This window comes from Scyliorhinus torazame, chromosome 8 (assembly GCF_047496885.1).
Source record: "Scyliorhinus torazame isolate Kashiwa2021f chromosome 8, sScyTor2.1, whole genome shotgun sequence".
Classification (NCBI taxonomy): Eukaryota; Metazoa; Chordata; class Chondrichthyes; order Carcharhiniformes; family Scyliorhinidae; genus Scyliorhinus; species Scyliorhinus torazame.
This window is the reverse complement of record NC_092714.1, coordinates 60,696,683-60,709,877: the sequence shown is the minus strand read 5'-3', so window position 1 is coordinate 60,709,877 and position 13,195 is coordinate 60,696,683. Positions and strand designations below refer to the sequence as shown.

At 45.0% G+C, this 13,195-nt stretch overlaps 1 protein-coding gene across 1 annotated transcript in view; it reads right to left on the bottom strand.

The window, feature by feature from the left end:
• Positions 1-13,195, bottom strand: part of LOC140427882 (F-box only protein 40-like) — an 84,086-nt gene that overhangs the window by 54,213 nt on the left and 16,678 nt on the right. The window contains exon 3 of the mRNA XM_072513704.1: positions 3,480-5,366. Within this exon, the coding sequence (XP_072369805.1) occupies positions 3,480-5,366 (1,887 nt within the window). The remainder of the gene's footprint in view (positions 1-3,479; positions 5,367-13,195) is intronic.

Genomic DNA, 13,195 nt, shown 5'->3' with positions numbered 1-13,195 from the left:
GGGAGTGCAGGAGGCAAAAGAGGCCGATGTCGTGGCCTTTGCGTCCCTAGTAGCCCGGCGTAGGATTTTACTCATGTGGAAGGAAGCGAACCCCCCGGACTGGAGGCCTGGATAAACGATATGGCGGGGTTCATAAAACTGGAGCAGATTAAGTTTGCGCTGAGAGGATCGGCTCAAGGGTTCACCAGACGGTGGCAACCGTTCCTCGACTACCTAGCGGAACGTTAGAGGGAAGATAGATGACCAGCAGCAGCAACCCAGGGGGGGGGGGGGGGGGGGGGGAGGGGGGGTAAGATGTTTGGGTTCTGGGAGGGGGGGGTTTCATTTTATGTTATTTGGTTAGTTTACCATGTTAGTTAGTTACTCATTGTTAGATTGTAGTTATCATGTTACTTGTACTTTTAATTTTTCTTTTGTTTGATGTGTAAGGGGAAAAAATTGTGATTGAAAAACTTTAATAGAATATATTTTTTTTTTAAAAGAAATAGAAGGGCCATAATCACAAAATTCAGCTAGTTTTCCTCAAACACGTTAATAACTTGGTAACAGCCTCCCCTGGGGTCCTCTCAGCCATGTTGAAATGGTCCGGTGCATGATGACCGATGGCTTGGGGCCATAATGGTTCGCTACTAGCTCCTCGAATGCCTTGGAATCCTGGGCTGTGGGGTACCTGAGGCTTTTATTACGCTGAATGTGGGGGCTCCACTGGTAGGCAAAAATATTACTGTCTGTCGCTCATCACTACTTACAGCATTAGCCCTGAAGACGTAACACAGATACTCTGTGTATTGGGCCAATCTTCCACGCTGGCATCTAACACATCAAGTCTCCCAAAGAGCGGCATTTTGAAAACAGTGCAAACCTTATTCTGGTAGTACAATAGGAGAGGACTATCTTCCAACAGTGAGCAGCGCCAACTGTAATTCCACGTTTACCCTCGTCGCCAATTTAGTGGCCACAGAGGAGTCCAAAGCGAGAGGCGTAAAAAACTTATTTTATTGCAATGCAAACTATATACACTGTACACTCCAGGTCCCAGCCGGGTCTACTCTCCTCAGCTCCCATGTGGACCGGCTTTTAAGACAGTTTATTATTCCACTGCTGGGATCACGCCCCTTAGCGGGGAACCTCTTATTCCATGAGGCTCAATGGGAGGCTAATTGGTCCGTCCCCATAGGATTCGTGCAGGTTATAACAGTTGTGCATGCTATGTTTATGGTTGAGAAAGTGCCTTAGTCTTTGAAATATTATGAAGAAGAAAATAATGCAATGATTAGCACCAGCCTGGAGATGTGGGACACCACCCTGCGCAATTCTGCCAACATAGTAAAATAGCAAAAACTGACATTTAAAAATTTCTTGTCAGCTTAAACATTCACTCGGGTTCAATACTACTGTACTTGTATTCTTGTAAATGGCTCCACTTTCATTTCTTCAATCCTTTGAAAGGTGGACCAATGGACACTTTCATGGTGAAAGGTCAGTTTGGAATCATCATTTTGATAAGTGAACATAGAAAATAATAGTTATGGTAAATCTCACTTTTTTCAATTGGATTCAGTTCCTCATACTATAATGAAAAAAAGCAAAGCGCATCACCCTTACCCTGTTGGTTAAATATGCAGAAAGAGGGCATCATAAACCCATATCACTTTCAGCGGAAGATCTACAAAAACCTTGGAGAAATGACTTAAAAGACAGTTCTTCCAATTAAGTTATTGGAGATGCAGAGAACAACCACAGAAATTAAACTCTGTAGTCTCATTAACCACAGCAGTGAATTCCACAGACGCATGACTGTGTGTGTAAGATTATTTCTCCTGCTTCCTGTCATAAATCTCTTGCTTGCTTTTAATCTTGACAACAATGTCCCTTAATTCCAAGCCCACAATCGGTGGAAATAAGCTGCTCTACTGTTTCATGTACCTTCACAATCTTAAACGCTTTCTAAAAACAAAATTCCAATTAAGGGGCAATTTAGCGTGGCCAATCCACCTACCCTGCACATCTTTGGGTTGTGGGGCTGAGACCCACGCAGACACGGGGAGAATGTGCAAACTCCACACAGACAGTGACCCAGGGCCGGGGTGGAACCCGGGTCCTCAGTGCCGTGGGGCAGCAGTGCCAAGCTTCATATTTGCATTTCCTTATACGAGGCAAAATGCTTGTGAATCAGCCTGGAATCTCTCCATTACCTCAATATCAGTCCCCTGATCTTAAGATAGAAGAGATATTTTCCTGGGGTAGATTTCCTGCAGGAATTCCTCAATCGCCTTCCAGAACCGAGGCAGAAGATTGTTGGAAATCTTGGGAAATAGTCTAAATGGCCATTTGTGCCATTTTCCTGGTGTTTCTGCCTATTTTACAGAGGGAGATTGATGAACCCCTAGAAAAGTTCCTGGCACAAGTATATCTCTGCTTTCTCTTCCCCAGTGGGACAGGAATTTGCCACTCTGGCATCTGACTATCTCGGGTCCTTTGGCTGGTCAGTGAGACTAGCTTCCCCCACATAGGCAAAAGTTCCATGGCAACGAGATCACTGCTGGACCAAATTAAGATACCTTCCCAATATGATTGTCACAGCTACACAAAGTATAAAACCTTTGAGAAGGGCATTTGCTTTTCCCCAGTTGCATAATGGATCTATTTTATGCATATGTTGAGAAATATATTTCTGCAAGCTTAAATAAAATGTCAGGTCTGTATTGTATTAACTTTGAGTTGGTCGTCATATTTGCTTGGGGCTTGGAAGAATTAACCACATGGAAAATTGAAACTAAGTGGTAATTCTCCTGCAGAATGAAATAACATCCAGTTAAAAATCACATTGTAAACATTAGATATACAACATTTTGCTTAGTGCATAGAAAAGATTACATTTCTGGATTTGTTTGTATATTATACTTGAATAGTAGCTTCTGGCAGAAATAAAATGTTAAAAATGTAGTATGTGGATTTAATGAAAGTAAGTATTAGATACTATTCAGGGTGGGCTGAAGTGTATTTGCAAAGGCCTAACTTTGACTTTATCTGAAGCACAGAGTGCTATGTGGATGACAGAAGATTAAGAAAGCAGGATGTGATCCAGAAATGTGACAATCAAAGGATGTGGGATTAACTGGAGCGTTCATGGATTAAATTACCAGTATGTGACAGATCTGTTTTGAAATCATCATTCTGTGCATAGTTAGTTGAGGTCAATGTGAAGATAGGCCTCAATTGATGAGATTAAATGTTGCTTTTAGATATAATAATTCTTATCCAAAAAAGATTTGGACTCTTAAAATGTTATTACTACAGCTAGAAAATTCCTAACGGTCTCTTTGTTTCTATGAATTTTTCGTTGAATTAAATTTAATTAGGTCAAATATAGCTAAACTAGCATCAATTTCAATTACAGATGCAGGTAGGAGGTTGCTAAGTTTTTTAATAGTTTTCTTAAAAAATTTAAACTGATCAAGTTGTAGAAATGTACTTGCCCGTTTTCGAGCTCGCCAAGAAAAGCTTCCATGTGAGTAACTTTTCTTTTCCCAGTCAAGAAAGACCATGCCATGCTCTTGCAGGAACGTGGAAGAAATCGCATTCATCAACACAGACACCTGGGATAATTGTGCTAGACTATAGCTGTCCAGGAAGCTTGCAATGTACCTCAGTATCTCAGATGGAAGATTGTTCAAGCTAAGCATACTTTTCCCATTTTTCCAGACATTTTGATCCCTGTGACTGTGCTGACACAGAACTGCAGCAACATCTGGTTTGACTGCAAATGCATTTTGGTTTAGATTGTAGATCACCTTAACTCGCTTCTTGGAGGGGCAGAATCTTTGTTGTGAGTAGGAACAGCCAAGGTAAGCCAGAGGACATCTCTGTATCATCCATCCATTCAGACCTGACTGAATATCAGCATGCACATTCCTGAAGTGTGATGAATACTCATCTCGCCTGAAGAAATGGTGGCACATAAATGTAAAGGCAGAATTCAATTTGTTGTACTTTTTCGTGACACATTCTGTCTGGAGTTGCAGATACAGACAAGAGGCTTTCTCTGCTGCTACATCGGCCAAAGTTACACCACGGCCAAAAGGGGCTGAGGGGAAAGAATATGTCTGAGTTGCAAAGTCAACGGTGAATCCATCAGTGGCTTGTGTTTCTGATATAGCATGGCCTTTTAACACGTTTTCCAAATGACAAAGCAATGATATAGTCACTTCATCACTTTGATTGTTCTCTGTGTCCAGGTCAGAAGTGTCCACGGCTTTGTTCTCCTTTTTGTTCTTACTTGAGAATGATTCTCCCATATGAACTCGCTTGGCACGGTAGCTGGTAGGAACTTTAAATGTATTGACAGTTTTAACATTCTGGGCTTCCAGATTGCCATAAACAAAGTCTTTTTCTTTAGGTGTACATGCCCTCATCTGGCCAAATCGAATAAGCATACTACCATGATGCACCAAATACATATTGAAGTGTTTTGTATCCATCTGAGTTTCTAGCCTTTCTAGAACTCCTTCCTGCCAGGGGGCTTCACCTGTCTTTTCTACTGATGCTAACAAAGCTGGCTCGGACTTACTGGTTTTATTTTCCTTATTATTAGTGCAGGCTAATGAATTCTCAGTTTTCTGCTTGTTTCTAACTTCTGTAGTTTTCTCTTCTGTGGCGCAGCCGCCTTTATCTTTATTGAAAATGTGCTCCCAAGTAGAATACTTAGCTAAATATTCTGTGTCATTGGGATCTGCAAGATTATTTTGTTCTTCTTGGGTGAGCTCAGCCACATCTGCATTGAACTTGTCAGTTCCATCTTGAAGAACTGCTATTCCTGTTTCAAGAAAACCCCTCTCTAAAGATGTCGAAGCAAGGAGCTGTCCACCCACTGCTCCCTCATCATTCAAATCCAAATCATTTTCATCAACTGTCTCAGCCATCTCTGGGAAAAGTGCAGCCATCTTCACTGAATTGAAAAGAATGCCCTGATCCCTCATTGCTGTGCCGAAGTCCAAATCCTCTGGATTCAAGGATTCTTTGACTACATTATTCTTTAATGTTATGTCGTCGTCATTCACTGGCCAACGGTTCCATTGCATTGAACAGCACACAAGACTGGCAGGACAGACGTGAAGGTGCTTGGAAAGTTTGTGGCGTGCCATGGAGAAGGGGCAGCCGAAGGCTGAATTCAGACAAGGGACATGTTCCAGTGGACACAGTAGTGAATGTTCGTCCTCCTTACACTGGTGAAAAACAGCACCACACTTGGAAGGGCAACAGATAACCAAACAGGATACAGAAGTTTCAAAGGATTTTTTGCAGTGCCGATTATAACATTTTTCACAGTGCTTGTGCAGTCGAGGAGTCAAATTTCTATTTCTGATCTATAGAAGCAAAAAGATATTGCTTTGATTTCATAGGTTTACTTCAGTCATCTACATATTACAGGAAGGTGAGTGTGTGTTACATATTGTGTGCATGTAATAACAGCCTCGTGTTCTGAATATGTCTGTATCTGTATGTATACACCAAAAATATAAATTATTTACTGTTATTTTTAAAATCTTTTCCAATTGAGGGGCAATTTAGCGTGGCCAATACACTTACCCTGCACATCTTTGGGTTGTGGGAGTGAGACCCTCACAGACATAGGGAGAATGTGCAAACTCCACATGGACAGTGACCCATACCGGGATGGAACCAGGGTCCTCAGCACTGTGAGACAGCAGTGCTAATCACTGCATCACCGTGCTGCACCCTAAAATATAAATTATAGTGTATTTGCACGTTTGGTTTTACTATAACTTTTTGACTCAATGCTCTCTAGATCGTAAGATGCTTGTGCTTAACACCCAAAAGGTTCGGGCAAACCGCAATCAAAGATCTAAGTTTAAGGCCCATGTTATTTTAACTGTCTGCCCCTATCTGCATGTCACTAGTCAGCTACCTGTTCAAAATAGGTGAGAAATGGCACCTGAACGATGAGCAGGGGAGCAAGTTTGGGTAGCCAGAAGATGCCAAACACCACCAAAAGAAAGTAGGTACATTTTAGGAAATAGGTTTTAGGGTTCACGAAAACCTCATAATATTTAAAGATCTCCCTGAATAAGTGTAATAATGTCGACGATATTTAGAGTACTCTACGTGGCAGTTCTGTCCTGCACACAATTTCCTGATTGTGTAATTGATTTCAAGATATTTCAACATGCACTAAAACATATATAATAGTCGCCAATAGTTAAAATATGAAACTTTAATTGATGTTCATACTTAGTTATTCTCAGTAATCAACTTTGTTGGTCTCAACCAAGTTGCCGGTTAGAGAACTTTATGCTTTGGACAGACCTTTTGCGAGTATTACACGGAGACTCTTTCAAGCTACTGAAGGTCTAAATTCTGTTTACAGCTTCCTACCTTCCAGTGTTGGGCATCCTGAGTAGCCACAATCTTGAGAATCCCTGTTTTAAAAAAAAATTGTTCAAAGTTTGTGTGCTTCACTGGCTAGGCCAGCATTTTGTCCCATCCCTAATTGCCCTGAAGAAGGTGGTGGTGAGCTGCCTTCTGGAACCGCTGCAATACATAGTGTAGGTACACCCACTGTGCTGTTAGGGAGAGATACAGGATTTTGGCCCAGCATCAGTGAAGGAATGGTGATATATTTCCGAGGCAGGATAGTGTGTGGCTTGGAGGGTAACCTCCAGGTGATGATGCTCTAATGTACCTGCTACCCTTGATCGTCTAGATGGCGATGGTCATGGATTTGGAAAGTGCTGCCTAAGCAGACTTGGTGAGTTGCTGCAGTGCATCCTGTAGATGGTACACACAGCTGCTACTGTGTGTTGGAGGTGGAGTGAGTGAATGTTTGGCGATGGGGTGCCAATCAAGTGGGCTGCTTTGGCCTGTATGGTGCCAAGTTTCTTGAGTGCTTTTGGAGCTGCACTCATTCAGGCAAGTCCGGAGAGTATTTAATTACACACCCGACTTGTGCTTGTAGGTGGTGGACAGGCTTTGAGGGGGGTCAGGACATGAATTACTTGCTGAATTTCTAGCCTCTGACCTCCTTTTGTAGCCACAATATTGATATAGCTAATCGAATTAAGTTTCTGGTCAATGATCCTCAGGATGTTGATAGTAGGAGATTCAGCTTGGTAATGCCTTTGAATGTCAAGGGGCGATGGTTAGATTCTCTCTTGTTGGAGATGGTCATTGCCTGATACTTGTGTGGCCTCTTGTCAATCCAAGCCCGGATATTGTCAAGATCATATTGCATTTGGACATGAACTGCTTCAGTATCTGAGGAGTGCTGAGCATTGTGCAGTCATCAGTGAACATCACACTTCTGATCTTATGATGGAAAGATGGTCATTGATAAAGTATCTGAAGATGGTTGTGGGTATTTTAAAAGAGACACTTTCAGACCACATAGATACAAAACAAACAAGAGTTCTATTGGAAAGATGTTATCATACCAGCTGCTAGTGTAGACTGACTGCTAGCCTGCCCAACCTCCCAAACATTAATACACAACACTCACCTCCCCCTTTACATCAAAGGTTCCTGCGGTGAAACGCAATATAATGTTAACAATCAAAATTTACAATAGGAACAATTAACAAACCCAACAGACAATAAGTTGGACGTTTTGGAGGACCTGTGTGATTGGTGGCGAACATCAGGTGTATGCTTTTTTAATTTTGATTGTAACCTCTGGTATTTTTGGTTTAGTTTGTACATCATCCGTAATTGTCTCAACCGGAGTCAACGTCATGTTTGCAGGTTGCCTCAGTGTTGAAGTGTCTTCAACTGGGGTTCTGTCTTCCACAGTTGTTTCTGGTATTGTCAGGTTCTCAGGAATGTCTAGGTCTTCACTTGACATAGTTTGTTGTGGACTCTTGGTTGACCCTGACCCTGTCTCTGGCAAACTGGTTTTAGTTACTAAAAGTTTTTTAAAAATATTTTTATTCTCCTCCTTTTTCACATTTTCTCCCGAATTTACACCCACCAACAATAAACAATAATCAGCACCAAATATGTCAATCCCCATAACAATAACAACGATCCCATCCTCCCACCAAACCCCAAACATTAGCCCGCATGTTTACATAGTCACCCTTAATACACACAGCTCCCCTCCCCCCCCAACCCTCCCCCCCCCCCCCCCCCCAACTAATGTTTGATGTTATCCAGTTCTTGAAAGTGCAAAATGAATAATGCCCATGACATGTAGAACCGCTCCGTCCTTCCCCTCAGTTCAAACGTAACCTTCTCAAGGGTCAAGTATTCCAACAGGTCCCCCCACCACGCCAGGGCACAGGGTGGAGAGGCTGCTCTCCATCCCAGCAGGATCCGCCTTTGGGCGATCAACGAGGCGAAGGCTACGATATCTGCCTCGGCACCCGTTTCCAACCCTGGCTGGTCCAACCCCCCGAATATGGCTTCCCGGGGACCCGGGCCCAATTTCACGTGCATCACCTTGGAAATTACCCTAAAAACCTCCTTCTGGTAATCCTGTAGCTTTGGACAGGACCAAAACATATGAACGTGATTAGACCGCCCCCCCCCCCCCCCCCCCCCCCCCGCAACGCTCACACACATCTTCTACTCCTTCAAAGAAAATCAGCTCATCCTCACCCTGTATCCCACCTTCAGCTGTATCAGCCCCAACCTCGCACATGAGGTGGAGGCATTTACTCTCCGAAACACCTCACACCAGACCCCCACCTCTATAATCTCTTCCAACTCTTCCTCCAACCTTGCTTTGATCCCTTCCAGTGGTGCCTTATCCTCTTCCAAAATAACTCCGTACACCGCTGACACTACCCCCTTCTCCAGTCCCCTTGTCGTCAGCACCTCCTCCAGCAATGTGGAGGCCGGTTCCTCCGGGAAGCTCTGTATCTCCTTCCTGGCAAAATCTCGAACCTGCATGTATCTAAACATTTCTCCCTGCTCCAGCCCATACTTCGCTTCCAGCTCCCTCAATCCTGCAAACCGACCCCCAAGAAACAAATCTTTTAGCGTCTTAATCCCCTTCTCTTCCCATTTCCGAAAATTTCCATCCCACCTCTCTGGCTCAAATATGTGGTTCCCCCGAATCGGCATTTCCCTTGACCCTGCCCCGAACCCTAAGTGTTGGCGAAACTGCCTCCAGATTTTCAATGAAGCTATTATTACCGGACTCCCTGAGTATTTCCCCGGAGCTATCGGGAGCGGCGCTGTTGCTAGTGCTTTCAGTCCCGACCCCTTGTACAAACTCTCCTCCATTCTGACCCACTGGGAATCAACCCCTCTGACCCAGCTCCGCACCTTCCCCACATTCGCCGCCTAGTAGTAGTACAATAGGTTCGGAAGACCCAAACCCCCTGCCTGCCTTCCCCTCTGTAGCAGCACCTTTCTCACTCTGGCCACCTTCCCGCCCCTTATGAACGAGGTAATCCTTCCCTCAATCTCCCTGAAACAAGCCTTTGGCAGGAAAATCGGTAGGCATTGAAAAATAAACAGAAATCGCGGCAACACATTCATTTTAACCGCCTGTACCCGACCTGCCAGTGACAGAGGGAGACCATCCCACCTTTCCAAATCGGCTTTCACTCTCCCCACCAAACTAGTGATGTTGTATCTGCGAAGCCTCCCCCACTCCCGGGCAACCTGCACCCCCAGATACCTAAAGTGAGTCCCTGCCCTACGGAATGGCAGCCCCCCCACCCCTGCCCCGACCCCAGTCCGAGACACCACAAAATATTCACTCTTGTCCAGGTTGAGCTTGTACCCCGAGAAAGACCCAAATATTTGCAGTAGCTCCCATATTCCCCCTATCAACACAGTCGGTTCCGACACATACAACAGCAAGTCGTTGGCATATAAGGACACCCTATGCTCTATCCCACCCCGCACTATTCCTTTCCATGCTCCCGAACTTCTTAATGCGATGGCCAATGGCTCAATCGCAAGTGCAAACAGCAGGGGGGACATAGGGGGCGGGATTCTCCACTCCCGCGCCGAAGTGGCCGCGCCGTCGTGAACGCCGTCGAGGTGCACGATGGCGCGAAACGGCCCCGATCCCGACCGATTCAGGCCCTGACAATGGGCTAGGATCGGGGCCGCGTCATCTACACGCGCCAGGCCTTGTCGCCTGCGTAAAGGCGGCGCCGCATAGATGACGCGGCCGGCGCCGCATAACTGGCATCATCCGCGCATGTGCGGGTTGGCCGGCGCCTACCCGAGCATGCGTGGTTGCCGTCCTCTCTAAGTCCGCCCCGCAAGAAAATGGCGGACGGATCTTGCGGGGCCGCGGAAGGAAGGAGGTCATCCTTCAGAGAGGACGGCCCGACGATCGGTGGGCACCGATCGCGGGCCATGCCACATTTAAAGTACCCCCCGGTGCAGGATCCCCCCCAGCATTTCCGCGCTGTTCCCAACAGCAGCGACCAGGTGTGGACGGCGCCTGGGGGAACCCGTCGTTTTGGCCTGGCCACTCGGCCCATCCGGGCCTGAGAATAGCGGGGGTGCCGGAGAATCGCCATTTTGGGTGTCTCCGGCGATTCTCCGGCCTGCGGCCCGCGGAACTCGACGTGGCCGTTCCCGCCGCTTGGGAGAATCGCAGGAGGGCGTTGGACCGGCGTCCCGGGAAATTTTGGCGGCCCAGGCGATTCTCCCAACCGGCGCGGGAGTGGAGAATCTCGCCCAGGATATCCCTGCCTCGTCCCACGATGGAGAGAAAAGTATTAGTTACTAAAAGTTGATCAATATGTCTTCTCCACACTACATCGCCCCAAGTTTGAATGGTGTAGAGACCTGTCCTGTTTCTGCCAAGCAATGTGATTGGCGGAATATTTCCTTGTCCAATACTTCCTGACCTTTCTGAAAAACACGACATTTAGTCCAGTTCACATGTCGCAAAACCTGACTTTGCTGTTTCCTCTCAACAATCTCTCTTGTGTTAGGCGGCTTCAACAAATCAAATGCTGTGCACAACTGATGTTTTACCACAAGCAATGCCGGAGAACTTTGGGTTATCAAATGTGTTGTATTCCTGTATGTCATCAGGAATTGGCTTAGTTGTTTAGACAATGATCCTTGCTCACGGGTTACCTTCAATGAATGCTTCATTGTCTTTCAGCAAGCCCTTTTACAGCACAGAAGGAGGTCATTCGGCCCATCATGTCCACACTGGCTCCCAAACGAGCTACTCAACTAGTCCCATTCTCCAGCCCTATCTCCATTGGCCTCTAAATTAATCCTTTTCAAATATGTATCCAGCTCTCCTTTGAAACCTCCTATGGAATTCGCCTCCACCACTTTCCCAGGCAACGCATTTCAAATCCCAACAACTCACTGAGTAAAGAAGTTTCTCCTCATCTCACTCCTAGCTCTCTTGCTGACCATCTTGAAATTGTGACCCCTAGTCACACTTACCAACTCGTGGGAAAATTGTTCATAATTTTGAACATCTCAATAAAGTCACCTCAATTAATCACAAAGTACTGGATTGACAGTGACGCCAAAATCACCACAAAATTTTGTTTATTGTCACATGTACCAAGGTACAGTGAAAAGTATTTTTCTGCGTGCAATTCAACAGATCATTAAGTACATGAAAAGAAAAGGAAATAAAAGAAAATATATAATGGGCAACACATGGTACACAATGTAACTATATAGCACCAGCATCAGATGAGGCATACAGGAGTGTAGTGTTAATGAGGTCAGTCCATAAGAGGGTGGTTTAGGAGTCTGGTAACAGTGGGCAAGAAGCTGTTTTTGAGTCTGTTCGTGCGTGTTCTCAGACTTTTGTATCTCTTGCCCGATGGAAGAAGTTGGAAGAGTGAGTAAGCCGGGTGGGAGGGGTTTGTGATTATGCTGCCCACTTTCCCTAAGCAGCGGGAGGTGTAGATGGAGTCAATGGATGGGAGGCAGGTCCGTGTGATGGACTTGGCTGTGTTCACATATTTGTACTGAACCATCTACCTTCATCATGGGTATTATCAGCATGGCCTAATCACTTACATTAATGGGTTTGAGGACCTCCATCTTGACTAGCCTCTCAAATCCTGTCTCGACATCAGGCCTGAAGGCATATAGCACTGACCTAACCTGTATGCATCTTGCTTGACTTTCGTCCTTAATCTTTAGCTTTACTGAAATCTCTTTCATACTTCCTAGCTCTCCATTAAAGACAATGGCACATTTCTTTAAAGTCTTTGTTCCACCTACTTCGGACTCCAACATGAGATTTGGCTCTGCCCAGTCTAGCTTGATTCTCTCCACCCAGGTTCTCCCCATAGGGCTGGATAGCTACCTTTAATGATGTGCAGGGACAAATGTGTGGCCTGTCTGTTCAGGTGCACATTTACACTGGTATGGCCCTTCAATGGCACTACTTCTCCAGCTTACGTTTCAAGTGTTGTCATAGTTTCTTTTGGTAAACAGTTTCAGGTACCAATGAAACATCTGCGCCAGTTCTACCTCCAGTTTCACCGGTTGTCTGTCCAGTAAAGGAGTGACCCAGTAATGGTTCATTGCACCCGCAATGGCCTGTATGTTCAAAGACAGTCATCATCTGACTGTGACTGGTTCTTTTTCGTGCCCTTTTTGTATTTCGTGGATACTTTGCCCTTTGCTCCATTTTTCATTTGATGTATTTGGTAGTTGCTTTTTATAATTCTTGTTTGAAACTTGTTGTTTCTTTCTCCAACGTTCAATGTGCCTTTTTTACCACAATTCTTGCATTTTGCATCTTTACTCCAGCAATCAATTGCTGTGTGCCCAGTTTTTGCACATCAATGGCAATTTCGGACTTGTGTCAGTGTTCAGGTCTCAGCCAACATTTTATGGATTTTAGTGTTTGAACTTAATTGTTGCTTAGCTGCTGGTTCCCACAGAGATCGAGGCTTCTAAAGCCTTATCTAGGTCTAAGTTTCTTTCTGTTAACAGCCTTTTCTGAATAGCTTCACTATTTTACCCACAGACACATCTGTCTCTAATGGTGTCGTTCAAAACATCTCCAAATTCACAGTGCTCAGCTAATTTCTTTGAAGTAGCCACAAATTGTGCGTTTGATTTGCCATCTTATTGGTTACGTTTATGGAACCTGAACCTCTTGGCAATGACCAAAGGTTTATGTGAGAAGTGGCCCTGCAGCATCTCCACTATTTCAGCATAGGTTTTCAAGTCTGATTTTTTTGGTTGCACCAAACTCCACAGGAGATTGAAAGAT